General features: G+C 35.0%; 1 protein-coding gene across 3 annotated transcripts in view; it reads left to right on the top strand.

The window, feature by feature from the left end:
• The window catches only part of Epha6 (EPH receptor A6), an 895,033-nt gene that overhangs the window by 561,451 nt on the left and 313,057 nt on the right, over positions 1-20,525 (top strand). For all 3 annotated transcript variants that reach the window (XM_075950396.1, XM_075950493.1, XM_075950569.1), the window contains one exon: positions 12,246-12,408. In XM_075950396.1, coding sequence (XP_075806511.1) covers positions 12,246-12,408 — 163 coding nt within the window. The remainder of the gene's footprint in view (positions 1-12,245; positions 12,409-20,525) is intronic.

The following is a 20,525-nucleotide window of genomic DNA, read 5'->3' as shown; positions in this document are numbered from 1 at the left end:
GTGGAGAAATTCCCCCAAATCATCAATCCTACACAAATAACTATATGCAACTAGGAAACCTGGGGAAGGCAGAGACGGTCTTCCCCAGGGAAGAGCACACCAATGAGTTTTCCAGTGCCAAATAGTCCTGGAAACATACATGTAAGTAACATTTATGAACTGAACATGTTTTATTTAGGAATATATACACATATGTATGCTATTTATTATTATATATATGTATATTTTATGTGTAATTTGAAGGATGGCAGGAAGGCATTCATGAGGGAAAAGAGATGGGAGAAATGGTGGTAACTGTATTACAGTATCAATAAATATATAAATGAATAAAATAATAAGTTTAATCTTATTATTTGTTCATAATACACACTTAATAAAATATAGTTAAGAATTTTGCAGTGAAGGAACTTTTCTCTGTGAACAAGTATGTGTGCAGACTTAAACATTTCGTTTTGCTTACATATCTTCATAATTATGTATAACATAGGAGAGAAGAAAAATCATTATCTCATCAATATGAAAGCTAATACCAAGACCAGTGGGAAATTTAACCTGAATATTTTATTTTAAACAATATTTTCTTATTTTACATACTAATCACAGTTTCCTCTCCCTCCTCTTCTCCTGCTCTGCATACCTTCCACCCACCCCAGCCCCTATCCACATCTCAGGAAGAGTAAGGCTTCCCATGGGGAGTCATCAAAGTCTGGCACATCACTCTGAGGCAGGACCAAGGCTCTCCCTTCGGTATCTAGGCTTAGCAAGGTAACCCTCCAAAGAGAATGAGTTCCAAAAAGTCTGTTTAAGCACTAAGGATAAATCCTGGTCCCACTGTCATTGGCCCCACAGACTGCTCCAGCAACACAACTGTCACACACATTCAGAGGGCCTCGTATGGGACTATGCAAGTTATCCCAGTGTCAGTCTGGAGAGGTGAGCTCCCAGTAGCTCCGGTCAGCTGTTTCTGTAGGTATCACCATCACGGTCTTGACCACTTTGTTCATATTACTGCTCCTCCCTCTCATCAATGAGGCTCTGGAAGCTCGCTTAGTCCAGTGTCAGCTGTGGATCTCTGCATCTGCTTCCTTCAGTTACTGAATGAAGGCTCTATGATGACAATTAAGGTATTCATCAATCTGAATACAGGAAAAGTTCAGTTCACGTACCCTTTCCACTATTGCTTGGAGTCTTAGTTGAGGGTCATCCTTGTGGCTGAGATGGGAGAAGGACAGACAGAGAAAGAGCAAGGAAAGAGATGTTTTGATTGAGGTAATCATTATGGGTCTAGCAAGAAACCTGAAAGTAGGGAAGTTCCCAGGACATTGTATAATATTAAAATATGTACTGAGATATTATGACACAAATAGTTGGGTTATTTATTTATTTATTTGTTTGTTTATTTGAGAAAGAGTCACTTTTTGTAGCACTGACTTATCTGGAACTTGCTATATAGCCCTCACTGACCTTGAACTCATAGAGATCTATCTGCCTCCGCTGCCTCCCAAGAGCTGGGATTAAAGGTATATACAACCATATGTAGAATAACTATTGATTTTTTAGTTTTGAAAGTAAAGTCCTAGATGTTCATCACAATATTTCCAAGAAAACAAATTGGCTACTTGATGACATATGAATGACTTTTTCATATTTTTGAGATAGTATTTTAATTATAACATTTCTTCTTTTCCTTCCCCTGCTCCAAACCTTACTATATACACTTTCCCCACTTTCCTTCAATTCATGGCTTCAGTTTTCTATAAATTATTTTATGCATATATGTATATATGCAATTTCAATCCAGATATTTATAAATAGAACTTATTGAATTTGTATAATGTTATTTACATGTACGGTTTCTGCTGCCCACTTGGCACTGGACAGGTAATTGGTCTTCCCTGGGGAAGACCACATCTCCTGCTCTCAGTATTACTTGACTGTGATGAAATATTAGTACAAAAATTATATTCCTCATCTCTCTTTTGGGTTACTGTCAGGGCCATGAAAAGTAGGTGGCAACTAGTGTTAATGTGCCAGCCTACTAGAGGACTGGTTATCTGATGGAGGATTAATTCTGTCCAGATAAGGTCTGTAGGACCATCGAATCTGAAAGCTGATGCTAACTTTTCCTGAAGCAGCTTGGTGTCTCCCCAGTATCTACATTGTGCTCTATAATATCATGTAATGTGTATATGTAATTTTATGTTTGTATCTTAATCTTATGGGCACGTATATCTATGAGTAGTCGGGAGGATGAATTTTCATTTAGCTATAATATATATATATATATATATATATATATATATATATATATATATATATAGAGAGAGAGAGAGAGAGAGAGAGAGAGAGACTTGCTTAATAACTGATTCTGTTTGCCCCACAAGGACTATAGAAACTTCAAAGTTTGCCTTGTTCTTTTATTTAGTGAATGGCTTCCCCCACCTTGTGAGACCTCCAGTGGGAGAATTTAGTCACGTAGCTAGAAACCTTGGTCCCACAGCCATATCTCCATTCTGTTCCCTGAAATACATTAGAAGATATCTCCCTACAATTAACTTTCATTTGGCAGGACATAGAGTCAGAAAAGAAGTTTTTCATATAGACTTTGGGATCTTCAAACATAAAGGGACATCCAAGCTCAGAGAAATGCCTTTGTTTTGCATGTATATAAACTGAAAACTTTACAAAACAAGAGGAGAGCAGCAGAAGCTTAAAGAAACTGATATAAAAGTGTATGTAGTGGAGAGTTCATTTTGCTCTCATATCCTTCTAAGTCCCACCTTTGCTGTGAGCCTTCTTTCTGAACCCTGAAGGGACCTTGGCACCAGCACTCATAGGCCCCTGATAGGTTAACATTAGTTGATGACACTGAACTTTAGATTGCTACAATAACTTAATAATAATTTAAGCATTTAAAGGGAAATTCAAAAAATGGAATAATTTTCTCACTCATACTTGGGTAAACTCTCATGATAGCTAGGTCTATTCTGTGCCTAGGATTCAGTTTGAAATGGCAAAAATATAAATGAAGAATGGTTAGTTATAGTTATAGTTTTCCTTAGTTATGATAAAAGATGAAATAGATATAAATATTGTAACTGTGATTCTTGCTTAATAACTGTTTTGCTATATGTAATTTTACTATGTTAAAGCTAAAGTTAAAGCCTTTCTTTTTTATTTAAACAGAAAAAGGGGAAATGATGGAGGAGGGTCATCTTTCTATCTGTTGTTTCAGATTATTGTTGAAATAGGAGCAGCGGGGCTGCGTCCCCGGCACTTGGCTGCCCGCATGGCTAGCTTATGCTGGAAATAATTACACAGAAACTGTATTCTTTTAAACACTGCCTAGCCCATTAGTTCCAGCCTCTTATTGGCTAACTCTTACATATTGATCTAACCCATTTCTAATAATCTGTGTAACCCACGAGGTGGCTTACCAGGGAAGATCTTAACCTAAGTCTGTCTGGAGTGGGAGAATCATGGCGACTCCCGACTCAGCTTCTTTCTCCCAGAATTCTGTTCTGTCTACTCCACCTACCTAATTTTTTGTCCTATCAGAGGCCAAGCAGTTTCTTTATTACTTAACCAATGAAACAACAGATATATAAATCCTCCTCCATCATATAAATGCTTTTATAATGATTTGATTTGACTCACTATTTCAAGTGCTCTTAAAATAAGAAAGCTATGTTAGATAGTCCCTATCTAAAATGACTTTTACACTTTTGCATTTCATGTTATTATTATAAGTTTAACTCTTTGTCTACACATCCCAACTTCAAGTATGGAATGACTTTATTAGTCCATTCCTAGTGCTAGTATTTTGTAGTCACGCTATAATAATTTAACCATCTCCCTAGCAGAAAATCTTACCATTAATTTTATTTAATCATATATGTGCGTGAGTGTGTGTGTTCAACCAATTTTTAGTATCTGCTTTAAGACCAATAAACCATTTCCTATTACTGAACAGTTAGTGTGCTGAGAAAATATGTGCTTTCATTTTACATGAATCATGATACACATTGGAAAAAATATATGAAAAAAAGGACATGCGTGCATTTCACAGTGATTTATGGTCTTCTATTTTTGATTACTGGGGGTAATCAAGAGTTGATTGTAGTAAATTACAGCTACCATACACTAAATGACATTTCTCAAGTGTAGCCAGAAAGTGCTGTGTATTTAAAATAACTACAGTTTTCTTACTTGTGCATATTTTAAATTTTTTATCATAGAAGAAAAAGCATTTCAGAGCACTCTACCGACTTTCACATGCAATTAACTGAACTCCTTCCTTCCCTACCACCTCCTACAAACCCACCCCCATTTCTCTTCAAGTCAGGAATAACTTCTTACACAATTTAAACAATGGGAGGAAAGGAAGCAGTTTTGTCATTGCTGTTTGACAGCTATGAAATCCAACTGTGAATTTTGTTGATATGAAGATCAACATGCAGAATGCAAGGTAGAGTTTGATCTCTCAACCTATGAAACCAGAAAGTGGAAGTGTTTTTCTCTGGTTCTTGATTACAGGGCCAGTCATCCAGGAGAGCAAACTTACAGTCATTTTACCTTGCTCTTCTCTTTAAGACAGTGAACCAACTCTGTCACCTTCTGCTGGGCTGTGGTAGGTAGAGTACACATGGAACAGCTCAAATATCTACCACCAGAATTGCTGATTTCACTTATATTACCATAGAATATGGGATTCTCACGAAGGTTTCATTCTAGGCCATTCCAATGAAAGAAAGTTTTACAATAGAATAGTTATAACGAATCCCACATATCATAACCAGAGATCAGTAACAGAAAAAAGATACGTTCGCTTACAAAAAATTGATTTAATTTTTAGTTAAATTGTCATTAATTCCAACATTTTTTGTTTAGAAGTATAATGCTGGTGTATCCTGAACAAGTACTAACAGGTCAGTTTATTTAGGAATAAAATGATAGTTCACTAAAAGTTTAGAGATACTAGAAAGAAAACATATAGCCAAATTGATACAGATAGATTTTTGTGAACATAATTGCAAGTAAGCACGAAAGAACAAAAGTTAACTTTCTAACAAACAACTAAATCAGACACAGTTTCATTAACAACACAATTTAATGTGGTTCCAATAAATATGAAACTCCAAGTATGTTTCTGTTTTAATCACTACTGTATATATTATACTCAAGATTTTAATATTGTGAAATAAAAGATTGTTTTTGTTTCTATAGCAAAATATTAAATATTTTAAAATGTGTTTTTTTATTTTTGCCATATAGTTAACTATTTGGGGATCCTGTTTTGATAAATGATTTTTTATTTGCTACTGCCTATGTATACTAAAAATTGTATTTTAGCTACCTAAATAAACATATATTAACTAATTCTAAAGTTTTCCAAGTTGACTCTCAGTAAGAATGAAATGATAGTTTCCTACAGCTCAATATTAGCAGAATTGTCATCCATCCTCTGCACAAATCATTGGGCTTATTCCAGCAAATAACTAAGTCGTGATTTAGAAGGACATTTTCTATATACTATATTGATTGTTTTGAGTCGAATATGTTTCTTTCTCTTCAGAGAACCTTAAAAGATGAATAGATTAACACGTAGGTCTAATCAAGGCAACTGACACAAGAACATAAATGATCTTTTATAGCATCTACTTCTTTGTGATGATTTCCATTTGACAGAGCAGCTACACATTCAGACTTCTTCACTCTGCTCATTTGGCTCTGTGCTATAAAAAGCTTAGAGATAGAATACACTCAGAGTCAATAGTTCTACCAGAGTTTTTGGCATTCTAATTAAATCCAAGAAGAGAACTGAAAAGTCAAGCTGTATGAGATGTCTTAATATGTTTAGAATTTATATTTGAGAATTTATATTAACTAGAGAAAGACAACAGCATCAAAGACATGATAGGAAATCATAAGGCATCTTTCAGGCAGGGTTGATGAGTCCCTGCAGTCCTCAGGTGGTGCTCTTTTTGAAATGGTCCACTAAATAAAGTGACTGGAGTCCTCGTGTAACTCTCCTTTGGAAGGTAATCATTGAACACAGTTTAAAACTAATATTCATGCCTTCTCGATTTGGAACCATGAGGGGTATCTTTCTCTTTTGAGTAAGAATGTAATTTTTTTCTGATATGTAGGTACCAATTTATGCAATAATATTCTTTCAAATTTTTATTATTTCAAACTTTATGTCACTAGAACATATGATTCTTCATTTGTCTGAAAAAAAGTCATGTTGTATATGTGTGTGTGAGATAAGAAGACAGACGGACAAACAGAAGAATACAGACATAGAAGAGACTTAAGGTTGATGGCCAGCTAAAGCATGCGAAACCATCACTTTTAATTTTCTTATGTTTTGTCTAGCAATTTACAGGTTCATTCTTCTAATCAGTCAAACAAGAGCTTTACCAAGAAAAAACAAACAAGGCAGGAGCATAGGTAGCAGTGAAATTGTCATCTCTGCCTTATCGTTCTAAGTCACCATGAGTGAATGTTCATTAGTTACCAAACTAAGACAGAATTTTGAGCTCTTGAACAAATTCTTTTCTCAGGACAAATATGAATTTTGCATGTTTCATGCAAAGTGAGGTGACTTATTAATATTACCTACAAATTATTTACACAATAAATTAATAGAAAATGAAAGTAAGGGTAGCATATATGGCTACATTAACTGAGGTAGAGAGTTTTGGATTAATTTTACCATAATATAAATAAGAAGTGAATATTATTATTTTTCTTGCTTCTGAAACCTGGGTTGAAAGCTAAGGAAAGTGTGTATAAACATCTTGACAGTTGTACAGCACTATATAAATCATGTTCCTATGAATACAACTGTCTTTTCTGTAAGTCTGCAGAAAAAGCCAGTAGCATTATAGTTAATTATCCATCTAGCTAATCTAGCTAACTTAAATTTTACACTAAATTTTAAAATTAAAAAGATGATGTCATTTAGAAATATGATGAGATCCAAAGACTTGAAGAGAAAGTAAAGCAGCTGGAGGAACACTGTCAGTGCTGACCTCTTGGATTGCAGTGCCCCAGAACCCTACAAATGTGAGACCTTCAAAGCATGCTGCAGAGTGAATGCATCTGAGAAGGTGTAAACACATGCCTTGTAGAAGACCAAAGTCTTGCTAAGGATTGTTGCAGAGCAAAGTCAACATCAAATCCACAACTGGAGCAGTCTAACCCAGAGCTCTACGTCTGGCTTTCCACGGAGCTAGGGTATGTTACAGTTGACTATCGGGAAATGTAGACAAAGTGACTGAGCACTGCAGTCTGTCTCCTCATTCAGTTACAGTTTCCAGTCACATGCTAAGTCGGGCTCTAGTAAGACTGTTCTTTTAGTTATCACAAAACATTGCTACCTACAAAGAAAAAGCTAAATTCATTATTTTAAAAAATAGAAGGTTTGGTATAACAATAAGTTTATATTCCCAATAAAGGCTTTATTCTCAGCACCTGATAAGGTACAATTCGAACTCTGGAATCTTCCTATGAGAAGATATTATAAATAAATGCTAAAAGCTCTCGAGAATCATAAATTAATTTCCATTTATTAATGTATTGTATTCACACTATTTTTTCTGAACTTTCATTCTTCACTATATAGTAGATACTATGTGTAGATTTTATTTGTGAAATGATGCTCATAACACAATATTAATATTCATTGTTACTGTGTTTCCCCCAGAATTGATGCTATTATCTATGCTCATCCAAGTAGAAGTTATAAACTGTTTACTTGCAACCAACATGCATTACTGCATGACTGACAGTGCCTTGGGCAATTAGTATCCTGCATACTGACCAGAGTTCAGGGTGCGATGCCATTGCCACCAAGGGAGATGAATTCTTAGGTATAGACTGTGTAAATTCTGTACCTATACAGTTTACAAGTAACAGTTCTGAATCTGCCATAAAGTGTATCTTAATGTTCTTTTGAAAAATTAGTAAAATTATATATTGAGTATAGCTAATGTAGTACTTAATACAAAACTGGATTTAAAAAGTATGTACGTGCATATGTGTGTACATATGAAGCATGTACTAACAGTTAAGAAGTTAAACTTAAAACCTAAGTTACATAAAGTAGGTGGAAGGAAGATAAGGATTATATATAGTAAATGTGCATATTAAATGATATAAGCGAGAATGCAAAATTGAGATGGAGGTAACAAAGTTACAGGGCATTTCAAGCTTCTGGGAATTACAAAAAGTAACATGAAGAATTATCTCGGATAATTGTGTGAATAGCCAACCAATCTCTTATTTGACTTAAGGCCCATTCTGTGCGACGGAACCTATTCTTGACATTGCAAGGGTGACTAAGAACCTGCAACTAGAAATCACAGGGACCTAGGATAAAGCCAAATAATATTGTTTTGAGAAAAACAAAAACAAAACAAAAGCCTAGCAATAAAATGACTCCTAATAACATTCTGCTATACTCATAGGTCAGTAACTTACTCGGCCATCATCAGAGATGTTTTTACTTGCAACAGATGAAAACAAATACAGAAACCCACATCTGAATATGGTACAGAGAGTGAGAGACCTTCAAACTCTGAACCCTAAATGAAATGCTCTCACCAAATCCCTCACCTCAGGACTCAGTGAACCCTGAGGAAGAGGAGGCAGAAAGAGTTTAAGAGCCAAAGAGAATCGAGGCCACAAGTAATACCAAAGATAAGATCCTCCAAATGAGCATGATAGATACACATGCATCCAAAGAGACATGCACACAGCCTGTATCCATAGGGGTTCTACAGTAGATGCCCAACAGCAAAAGGGCATTTTTGCAGGTTCCTTGTCTCACAATTTCCTGACAGGGATTTCCACACACAGTTTTAAATTTTATCTTATTGTTTATTTAGTTTGTACTTTTCTTCTCTCTTTTTACCCTAACAGGTCCTTTCCATGTGTATTATGATTTTCACTTTAACGTTTTTATGAGATTTCTAAGCAAGTGGGATTCTGCATCTATATTTTTTCCTTTGCCTTTTCCTTGGCTATTTTCCCTCTATTTGTTTGATTTATGCATTTCTGATGTGTTATTTTTTGTTTTATCTTATTATACTTTCTTTTATTGTTATACCTTAGAATTCTGTTTGCTTTCTAATGAGAAACAGAAACAGGGTGAGCTACGTAGGAAGGAATTTGGGAAGAACTACGAAGAATAGGGGGAGGGTGAGCTATAATTAGGATATCTTATATGAGACCAAAATCTGTCTTCAAAAAAGAAAAAAGTAACAAATAACAATCATACCTTAAAAAAAATAATGATCATGAAATTTTGCTACAGAATAAAGATGGCAAAGTATAAATTTAGGAACAGTGAAATTGATTTCTTACAGAGCTAACAACATTCTTGTCACACAACCAGCAATCCTATTATGATTCACAACCATGGTGCTACTCCAGAAAAGCACATGCAAATGCTGCAATCAAACATATTCACAGTTCATCCTGCCAGGATGAGCAAGGGATATAATAGTCCCTTGAAAAGGTATATTCTCTACCTCAAGACAGCTGTTTAGACTTGGAATTTATATGCCAGCAAAAGAACAATTAGCCGATGTTCTGTCATAATAATGTCCTATGCTTGTAGTAGATGAATGCTAGCGTGGTTTCCTACTAGTCTAAAAGAGTCAAGAAGAAAAGTCCAATTTGTGAGTTCTATTCCGCTAGAAGCTAATAAGTGGCAAGAAATGAGGAAGGGCAACTGGCAAGCTGCTGGCGGTGATGTGGCTACATTTAAGCACACTTCCTGACGATTTTTATTCCAGGGATATAACTACAAACATTTTCTGCAAATCAGAGAGAGAAAAAAAAACCTAAAAGCCGCCTGCAGTAGGCATCCTTGACTCTGTAACTTACTAAGTAGGAAATTACTGTTTAGCTATGTTTTGGTGAAACGACAAAGACTGTGTATAATTGTTAGACTGCATTTAAAAGAGTTAACTTTCCATTCCATACCATCTGTCTCAGGAGAGAAGACTAAATTCTTTTTCATTGCCTTACAGTTCCTCCTGTAGTCATCATTTCATATGGTAAGGCAGCATTCAAGACACAATAAAACTTACCTATTGCAGGAAATTATATCAAAGGTGGAATACTTTCCTCTTGTGCATAAGATTGGAAAAATCTAAATGATTGACAAACTTCTTCTACTTGAGACAATATGGTGGCAAGTACATTTCTATTTCTCTATGCTACGGACTTCTAAAGCCCTGATTACAAATGCCTTGACATTAGCGGACTCCTGCTTTCAATTTTCAGCAGATGATTATCACCATCAATATTTATAGACCTGGTTTTGTTTCCTTGGCTCCTATGCTAGATGCATAAATTTCTACTTACTTCCTAGTCTCAAAACTGCATATATGTGTGTATGTGTGTGTGGTATGTGGTCCCAATTTCTGTGTTTTTGTTATTTGCAATATTGCCATAGTTTAGTCATTTGGCAATTAATTTTTATTATTTAAGATAGAGATGGAAAATTTGATTGCTTTATTCAGACACTAAATTACCATATAGTATATAAGGTTCTGAAAAATAAGGCCATAAAGTTTATTAATAAGTATCTGTTAAGAGCTTTAAAAGAAAATCATTCTCATAGTTCTAAATCTTAAGTCATCACCCTCAAGTAAACGGAACTTTGATACATCCTCTGCTTGTGTAGATGTGTAGATTTTTATAATATTTTCTTAGTCTACAAAGTCTCTTAAAAATAGTTTCTAGGACAACTAAAAATAAGATCCTGATAGTACAGATTTCATTTAGCATCAAATGAGTCATTCAATTAGAGACCCTGGAAGGTCCCTGCATTCCTCAAAATTTTTGCTTTTAGACTTATAAAAAGCAGAATTCATTTTGGGACCTGTTGAACTATCTTGATCCATGCATTGAGAAATGTTGTTTGTACAAATATAGATTGACTACCCCTTATCTAATATTCCTGGGTATTTCATATCTGGAATTTTTTTCGATATAGCGGTATTTGTATATACATTAGATATCTTGTGGGTGGTACCCAATTCTAAGCCCCAAATTCATTTAAACTTCTTATATGTATAGCCTGATGGCAATTTTATACAATATTTCCAGTGTGCCAGTATGCTGACTTTGGCATACACTAAAAGCTCATGTGTGGAACCATCCACATTTGATATAATGTCAGCACCTGATGACTTTGCTTGAGGAGCACTCCAGACGGCAGAATTTCAGTATAGAGAAACTTTTGAATGTCTTATTAAAATATAAGTTCTTAGAGGAAAGCTTTATAAACTCCAAGCAATAAGGGTTTAGTTCATCCCCCACCACTATGTAGTGGTGTAGAACAATCCCTACAAAGACTGGGAAACAATGGTTATGTTCTTACATAAGAGCAAGAAAGGACACTTGAAGGTCTTGTCCCCACCTGGTCATTCAGAGTGCCAAAGTTAGCCCATTTCACCTAAGTGAGGTAAAATAGTTGAATACGAATACCAGGGAACTGAACCAAACCTCCCTCCAGACCTGTCCATGATTTCACAGGGGCTGTATGCTTTCCCTACTTGCTGTTGTCATTGCTATTCTATGGACACATTTTGAAGCCCATCTGTCACCATCACGATGTACTTTGCACATATCTGAAAGTGAACTCTGGTATATCAAGGGAAATGCATCATTTTATTTAATGAATTTCATACATTAATGATAAAATTCTAAGGAATCAGAGTTATAGATCAATGCAAGCATTTAGGAATTTAGGAAGAGTCTTCCTATAGGTCTCAAACCTTAAAAAACCCTGGTTTTTTTTTTTCTTCTCACCCAGAGATAGAGAGCCCTGGCGTTTGGCACTCACTACCTGTGGGTGAAGTGCTGTGTAGTAGATTCATGATTCCCCACACTAATGCTAATGTGTCTAATCCAGTTTGTCCATTTTGAAAAATGGTGTCAGACCACCATTATTCCCCAAGTCACGGGTGAAGTCTAAGTCACCGGTGGTCCAAGTGTAGTTAAATACAAGTAACCATCCTATCAATAAATTTCTAAATCAGAGACATATCAATATATCACACTGATGAACTAAGTGCTAAATTATGGAAATACATGCTTAAATTTCTTTCAGATCAGTATTTTTGATATTCAGAGCCTCAGTCCTCAGTTATCCTGGGGGATTGTCTCTAGGAAACGGTAGGGTCACACCGCCTCATTTCCTCTCTCCTTTTTTCTGTCCCTAGGAGCATGAGCAGCTCACCTATTCCTCCACGAGGTCCAAGGCCCCCAGTGTCATCATCACAGGTCTCAAGCCATCCACCAAGTACATATTTCATATCCGCGTGAGGACTGCGGCAGGACACAGTGGCTACAGTCAGAAGTTTGAATTTGAAACAGGAGATGAAAGTAAGTTTCACTAAAGGATGTAAAGTAAGATGTAATTTAGGACTATTCCAGTTTCCAAATTTTTAAAACCCTTTCCAAATGGGATTCAGTTCATATAAATACTCATGTACTCATTTGAGATACTGCTTTGATGCTAATCAATAAATACCTCCTGAAATGTCTTGCTCTCAATCATGGGTCACAACTATGTCCCTTTATACAAAATGTATCACACATGCTATTACAGAGCATCTGAATGGATGGTGTGAGTCTCATTGTTTACCAGTACTGGCATTATAATATAGCACTGTTGAAACCTGGGAAGAGATCAGGCCTCAAAAGAATGGTCTCAGCAATCAGTTCAAAATATGCACATTTGGCTTGTTTTCCCAGATCGATAAAAACAGTGGTCAGGAGACATATTCCACCAAAGTGTACATTACAAGATTAAATATAGATGCATAGGCTTTATGATAAATTTGTATCATTTCCACGGGCTCAGCATATGGAAAACCAAAACCTGAGTGAAGGGAGTGAAGCTCTTCTTCATTCTAAACCCAGACATGCGAGTGAATACAAAGCTCCATAACTGTTTCATCTTTGTACAGAGCTAGAAAGGGGCCAACATTACCAATCATGTCTAGTCACTGCAGCCACTGTTGAAGCTTGCCTGAGGTCTCAGCACCCAGTTCTTTTCCTGTTCTATAGTGACTCCTGTTTTCAGAAATAATCCTGCTTCACCCTCCCAGCTCTAGAAGCCTTCTTGACACCTCTGTTCAGAATCAAAAACATATATACCTTCTTGGCACCCTGTGATTGTACATGCCACCAATCCATTATTTTTAATTCAAATTTACATTTTCTTCCCAGATATATAGATGGTAATCTATGAGAATATAAATGGACACAGCTCTTCAATTTGCTTTTGTATCCTTGGAGCCTCACACAGAGCATGGGTACTTTAAATGTTCTATATAATATTGTTGGGCAGAGTAAATATGACAATTTTTATGTCTGAGTATGCAACTGTCAGTTAATAAAGAGCCGTTCATCCATATCTTAGAAAAATTTTAGAATTGATATCGAGTACAATTTTTACATCAGACCTCATTTTTCTCATGTGACTAGATTCTAAATTTATTCTAAGTATATTTCCTTTGGTGAATTTTCCTGAGAGTGCATTTGTAACTTAACAATCCAATACTCATATATGTGCTTTGAAAAAGTAGATGAATTATTTCTATTATGAAATAAAGAGAACTCACTAGTTGTTAACTTTTCTAAGCTTTGCAGTAAATTTTGGTCAATATCAATACCTATAAATATAGATGCAGTGGGGTGGTAGTGGCGCACACCTTTAATCAAAGCACTTAGACGGCAGAGGCAGGTGGATCTTTGTGTGTTAGCCAGCCTGGTCTACAGAGCGAGTTCCAGGACTGGCTCCATAGCTACTGAAAAACCCTGTCTTAACCTTCAGCCCACAAAAGACAGTGCCCTTTGCTTTATTATTTAGGCTACACATGACAAGTGGTTAGAGGAAAATGGTCGACAGGATGTGGTGGGAACACATCATCGGATAAATTTATATTGATTTCATTGCATAACTATATTTGGTGATTGATAAAATGTTTTCTTAATCACTTCAATGACTATCACAATATTAAACACCCACATCCTAGGTTTACTTTTTATTTTTATTGATTAATTTTATCTTTCTCTTAATTTTTTTGTGGTGGGGGGCTTCCAAAACAGGGTTTCTCTGTGTATCTTTGGAGCCTGTCCTGGAACTCACTCTTATAGACAAGGCTGGCCTCGAACTCACAGAGATTTGCCTGCCTCTGTCTCCTGAGTGTTGGGATTAAAGATGTGTGCCACCATTGCCTGGCTTTAAAATATGTTTTATTCTGTGCTGGAGTTTGCATTTGGTCATATAAAGGAAGAGCACATACCCTGAAGTCACTAAAGATACACTGGAAATCTTGAATGGGACCAGCCTAACTCCAGGCATGTGCACGATTCTACACTGAGCAATTTACACAAATTATTTCCTTTAATTCTAACAGCACTATGCCTCTTTTTAGAAACATAATTAGCTGCATCCATAATTGTATACTATAGAGTGGAGGTAATGGATGAAAGCCCTAGAACTGGCTAACAATAGCTTTAGAAGACAGTGAACACTCCATTTTCAGTAGGAAAGTGACTTTGATTAGACCCTTGGAAAGATAAAGTATCTGTGAAGAATCTGAAAAATATGTTTGTCTAAATCTGTGTTCAGAAATATGCAATGGTTCCTAAGTCAATTACAGCAAAAGGAAAAAGCATATAAAGGCTCATTTTTATTAGACTAGCTCTAAATTGCATTTTAAAGCATATTTTTTATACCCAGAAGAGAATTCCATTTAATAATGTCTTAGTAGGATGGGGGCGGGTTTGCCATAATTCTCTAATATGATGATATGCACCCCAGTTAATAACATCTGTCTTTTCCTGTTCATATTCTCCTAGCTCACGTGTAAATTTTTATGGCTTTTGTTTCTCAAGTAGTATATGAACTATTATAATGTCAGTTTTATTACTAAGTACTCCCTTGTGTCTTCCATTTAATTAACTAACTTTATAATACACTCATAGAGAATGGGTAGGGGCTGTGTTGATTAGGCTCTCTCTCAACTGATGGCCTACTTCAAATTTTTTAAAGTAGAACAGATTACTCTTCTGTTCTCTTCTGCTATATCTATTTTACTTTGTTCAGTAAACTATTGTTTACTTTCTAAGAAAACAATAAAATAAAGAATAAATTAATTCTTTTCCAAAATTATAATGATGTTCTTTTTCTTTTTTTTTCTTCGAGACTGGGTTTCTCTGTAGTTTGGAGCCTGTTCTGGAAATAGCTCTTGTAGACTAGGCCGGCCTCAAATTCCAGATAACTGCCTGCCTATAATGATGTTCTTAATCATTAACATCTACCATGCTCTAAATGATGGTGATATTCAAAGCATATTTATAGTAATATCTCCTAAACTTCAGAGCCAGTGCCTTCACTTACTTACTTTTTCATTCATTCATTCATTCATTTATTATTGCATCACTATAATTAACTGGCAAAAAGTAGTTAACAAATATAAAGATTACTAATTATGATTTTTAGACTATAAAAACAACTTACATGAACTAGATTGGTAGCTTTCTTTTTCTTCTATAGAATAACATTATTGCATATGTATATATGGAGATATATATTGTTGGTAGATTAATAATAAATATTGATTTATAAGTATGTATCCCCTTAGTTGCTTGCAGAGTACAACATTATTTCTTTTTACATTTAATGCTAAGCACTGTACCAAGCAAATATTTACACATTGTGACCACTAACAGCCTTTATTGGTTGCCAATTTTATGCTGGACTTTTTAAGTATGATGTTTGATCCCTTTCCATTTTGTTAGAATAAAATAAACAAAACTAGAACATTTTAAAAAATAATTGTAAGAAAATAAGGGTATAGAATATTTTATGTGGATATTCTTAAAAGACACACAGAAACAGTATGGATGCTAATAATTTTTTCAAAATTAAAATAAATTGATATAATACTCCAAAATATCAATAACAAGCAATATTCCACTAGCTGGTCAAGTGTACTTTGTTCTGGCTGAGAGGAATGAATTTTCAGAAAATGTTAATTGCCTCAAGCTTATTATTTATGTTCTTTCAGTCAGAATTTTGAATGGACAAAAATTAAAATAAAAATTATATCACCAATATTTTCTATATCCTTAACACTGCTTTAATATAATTCATATGTTGTAAGATAATAATTTGTTAAAATTATACATATTTTAAAGGGAACAAATATTTTTAAAGATTATGAAATCAAACACTTATTTTGTTTAAATCACTGTCTATATTAATTTCACATTCACATCATTTTAAAGGCATGAGATACAACTGTATATGTGCATATTAAACACAAAATAAAATAGATTTTATTTATATTGAATTTTTTGCACTGTAGAAATAATGTTCAAGCTATCCAATGGGAGCAGAATCTATAGTTAAAGCCCCACATTATTAAAAAATTGGGGCCCTAATGTAATGATTGGCCATTTAATTCTTTTCTTCCCCTGGTTATTATCCAGGTGACCTGAGGGCCACTACAATATGTTTCCCTGCAAGCATCGGTTATAGCTTGCATTTTTGCATTGTGTAAATTTAGGTTTCACCTGTAGGCTACGTACACAGTTTGCATCACAAAAGCCACATCTGTCAGCAATTTTAGATGTATAGTAATTGAGTCTCAGTGACTTACTGGTTTTATATATCATGAGAAAAAACACAGAAAAACCATCATGATCAGCATTAACAAACTAAGACATAAATCACAGTAATTTTTAAATCTTCTCTTAAACATTTATACCAAAAATGGAATATATATTTGAATGAATGAACTTAATCACTAAGTATTTTGAAAACATCTGTAAAAATTAGCTAGTTTAATGAGATCTGATTAGAATCAATTGGTTCATTTGAACAAGGTGCTGATGAGAGGGATCCTAAATGAGAAGATCTAAGATTGCCTTTAGTTCTTTCTTCCCTAATGCATTCTTCATGTGCTAGAACAACTTTTTTTTCTATACTCCTTTTTTTCAAATCAACCCCTAAATTATTGGTTATTAAGTAGTCATATTTTATTAAATAAAATATGAATGTCTCAACAAGTAGTAATCTCCCTTTAAATCAAATCTCGGTGGACATCATTTCTCTCTATTTCTCTTTGCTAATGTGAACTCTGTGAAAGTAGAATTGCTTACACACTTCAAACACAAAGTTTTGATAATGTCATCATATCTCAGATTCTTCCAATACTTTCAACTGAAACATTCAGAAAACTATTACATTATGAACTTCAGACTTAAACTGAATAGCTTCCCTATTTCTTGACATAGTCTTGATGAGCAAGAAACTATCTCTTTTGTTTTGAGGGATTAAATTTATTTTTGAAACCTCTATTCCATTCGATCCAGTCTGCTAGTTCAAACACAATTGTACTGCTTCAGTTGCCTAGAATGAAATTAGCTATATCATTATTAACAGCAGCCAGAAACCTGGAATGATTATTAATGGTGGAGCATGAAGCAGAAAGAAGACCAACTGACCCTGGTGGAACAATAAAGACGTTTATTAATCAACTAGAGGGTATATTTCATATTTATGAGTCTACTCAGAAGAGGACAAATTCCAGGGTATAAAACATTAATTTGGATTGATCTCCAATCAATAGGGTACTTTCTGATTTGGCAGCTATAACTACGTAATGACAAAAGTCAGTGGGACAGACTTTCCTAGCATTGGGTTTTCAGAATACAAACTAGTCTGTCCTATGAAGTAATGAAGGTCTTGATAACAAGAATGATCACAAAAGGTAGAATGTCTCTTATTTGCTAGGTGATAAAGAAACTTCCTGACTTATTAGGATGTTAAGACTGAAGTCTAGTATAGTGTCTGCCACTGAAACTACACAATATAGTATTGGTTGAGTTCTAATTATTTTTCAAGCGCTTTTCTTTTTTCTGGATAATAACATGTTTATAGCCTTTATAAAGGATGTTATTATCTTGTCATTTATATGGATTAAAACCGGAAAAACGTACACCAGTCCATTTATTTTCTATAGGAAGCAAGTGGTAGAATGAGCAGGTAGTAACATCAAGCCCATTATGCCAATGCTTAAAACCAAGACAGACATATGTTTTTTTTTTCTTGTTCAGTCAGCATATTTTTTCTATCTATCATTCCTTTGCATTTTCAACATGATTTGTTTTTATTTGCTCTTTTTCTTTACCTCCCCTTAATTGTTTATATTCCTCTTTAGGCAAACAAATTTGAATGTAAACACAGATGTTTAGGAGATTATAATATTTATAAATCATCAAGCATGAAGCTCAAAGAGTTATGAGGTGTTTTCATTCAGTTTTCTGTATTTGTGTATGCTTATGTACCATGAGACAGATTGACTATCTTAATATGAAAAATATTAGTGATTATAAGCAGCAGATCACGTATCAGGTAAGGGCCCACATTGCACTTCACAGAATATTGTTGTCTTGCTGTATTATCCCAGGATAGAAGAGCAGGGTGGGGAATCTTTCTTAGACCCCTTTGATTTCTCTCTCCCTCCAGACCTGACCTATTGAAGGAGGCACTAATCCCATCATGATGAGGCTTACTACCTAATCACCTCCTAATGTTTTCACCTTTGGGGTTAGGATTTACCATCAAAGTTTAAGAAGAAACAGGGACATTCATGTCATAGTACTCCACGTTTTTCCTGTATGAATTTTGTTCCCAATGCAGTTAAAACTCAGAGAGGTAAAATAAAGCACGATTAATAAAAACTCAGAGACAGAAATTGGGGTTCAACCTAAAGACCAGAAAAGCAAAGCAGCTATCTTACCTCTTCCTCAGTCCGATATGTAGATCGTTACCTCCAGCAATCTCAGAATGAGACTTTGACTGAGAGCTGTCTCCTTCCATTTTATCAGCCTCTCTAGGGCTGGGATTAAAGATGCTCACCAATAGGATTAAAGGCATGCACAGTCCGCTTTCTATGGCAAACTAGTGTGGCTACTTGGATTAAACGTGTGTACTACTACTACCTGGTCTGTAAGGCTGACTAGTGGGGCTGTTTTTATTCTCAGATCTTCAGACAAGCTTTATTTATTAAAATGCAAATGAAATGTCAAAATAAATAAATAAATAAATGGGCTGGAAAGGAAATCATTAACAATTAACAGATACTTAGAAGTTGTAAACCACACATTTTCAAGTACAGTGTTAGAATCTGATTCATACATAAAAGCAAAGTAGCAAACATGTGAATCTACTAAGAAAGACTTTGGATAGAAATATAGATGTGTATATGTAAAACCGTAATTCATGTAGTAGCCATCACAGTTTGACTAAAAGTTGTTTTCTATACATGGAGGCGGGGGGGGGGTCATTTCTTCTGCTTCTTTATTTTGTGTAGGTTGTGTGTGTGTGTGTGTGTGTACACGTGCACGTGTTCTCTGCCAATTTCAATTAAACAGCACAATATCAACTCTGTATTCTCGATGATGTATATTAGGGTTTTGGGAAATGTTTATTTGTAACTGATACACAAACACTCTGATCAACATTTCTATATTTTCTGTTTTCATTTTTATACCTCGTGTGCTGCTTTTCATGAATCTGGCAAATAAGTCATTGTGTGAGTGAAAAAAGGACTGGTATTACTCTGGAAATACTCAAAGAACACATTTTAGGTTATTTCAAGTTACATACATTTTGTCATTCTCCATACGTGTTTTTAGTATGCAATGTTATTTGTCACTTGTCTACATATCTAAAGAGGAAGCCAATGGTAGGGAGCGTCAGGAAACTCGCCTGGCAGTCGTGTTAGGGACTCAGTAACGCAGCCCTTCACGTCATTCACTACATCTGACTTTAATTTGACTTGATTTGAGATGAATTTTCCTCCACCAGCCATCATATAAATTGTCTAAATTTTTCTGTCAAAGTTTATTTGATCATAAACCATTATATTTTTCTAGGGAACAAAAATCCTCTGAAGAAATGTCCAATTTCTCCAAATTTAATGGAAAAAGCATATCCTCGGTATAATATTTGAAGATTTGGAACCATTTTTCAGCGTATAAGAGTCTGCTTTTCGGTTATGTGTTTTGAAGTGTCTTTTTTAATTCCACAGCTTAATTGTTACAAAAACATCAAGGGCAAAATGATAAAATACTAATTTCTCATAATGACCACAGGGAAGCCATCACAGAGCTAAGACTACCATACATCTGAATTGTAATTACCTGTCACCTCCACAGAGACATGATTACCAGTAGACTACAGAAAGGGAAGGGAGGAGAATGTTGACAATGGCAGTTATGGGACAGTGTTTGAAGGCATGAGGGGAGTTCCCTGCTCTTAAGTGACACATCACTTGGAGCCCACGGGAACAGACTGCAATGACAAGACATATGAGGTTTCTTTTAGCATTTCCCCGCTGTTGAGTTTAAACCATATAATAGTTCACCATTTCTTAGAACTGTAAAATTTGAGTTGAATAAAATGATTAACATTTTTA

Source organism: Microtus pennsylvanicus, chromosome 1 (genome assembly GCF_037038515.1).
Source record: "Microtus pennsylvanicus isolate mMicPen1 chromosome 1, mMicPen1.hap1, whole genome shotgun sequence".
Taxonomy (NCBI): domain Eukaryota; kingdom Metazoa; phylum Chordata; class Mammalia; order Rodentia; family Cricetidae; genus Microtus; species Microtus pennsylvanicus.
This window is presented reverse-complemented; position numbering and strand designations above follow the sequence as displayed.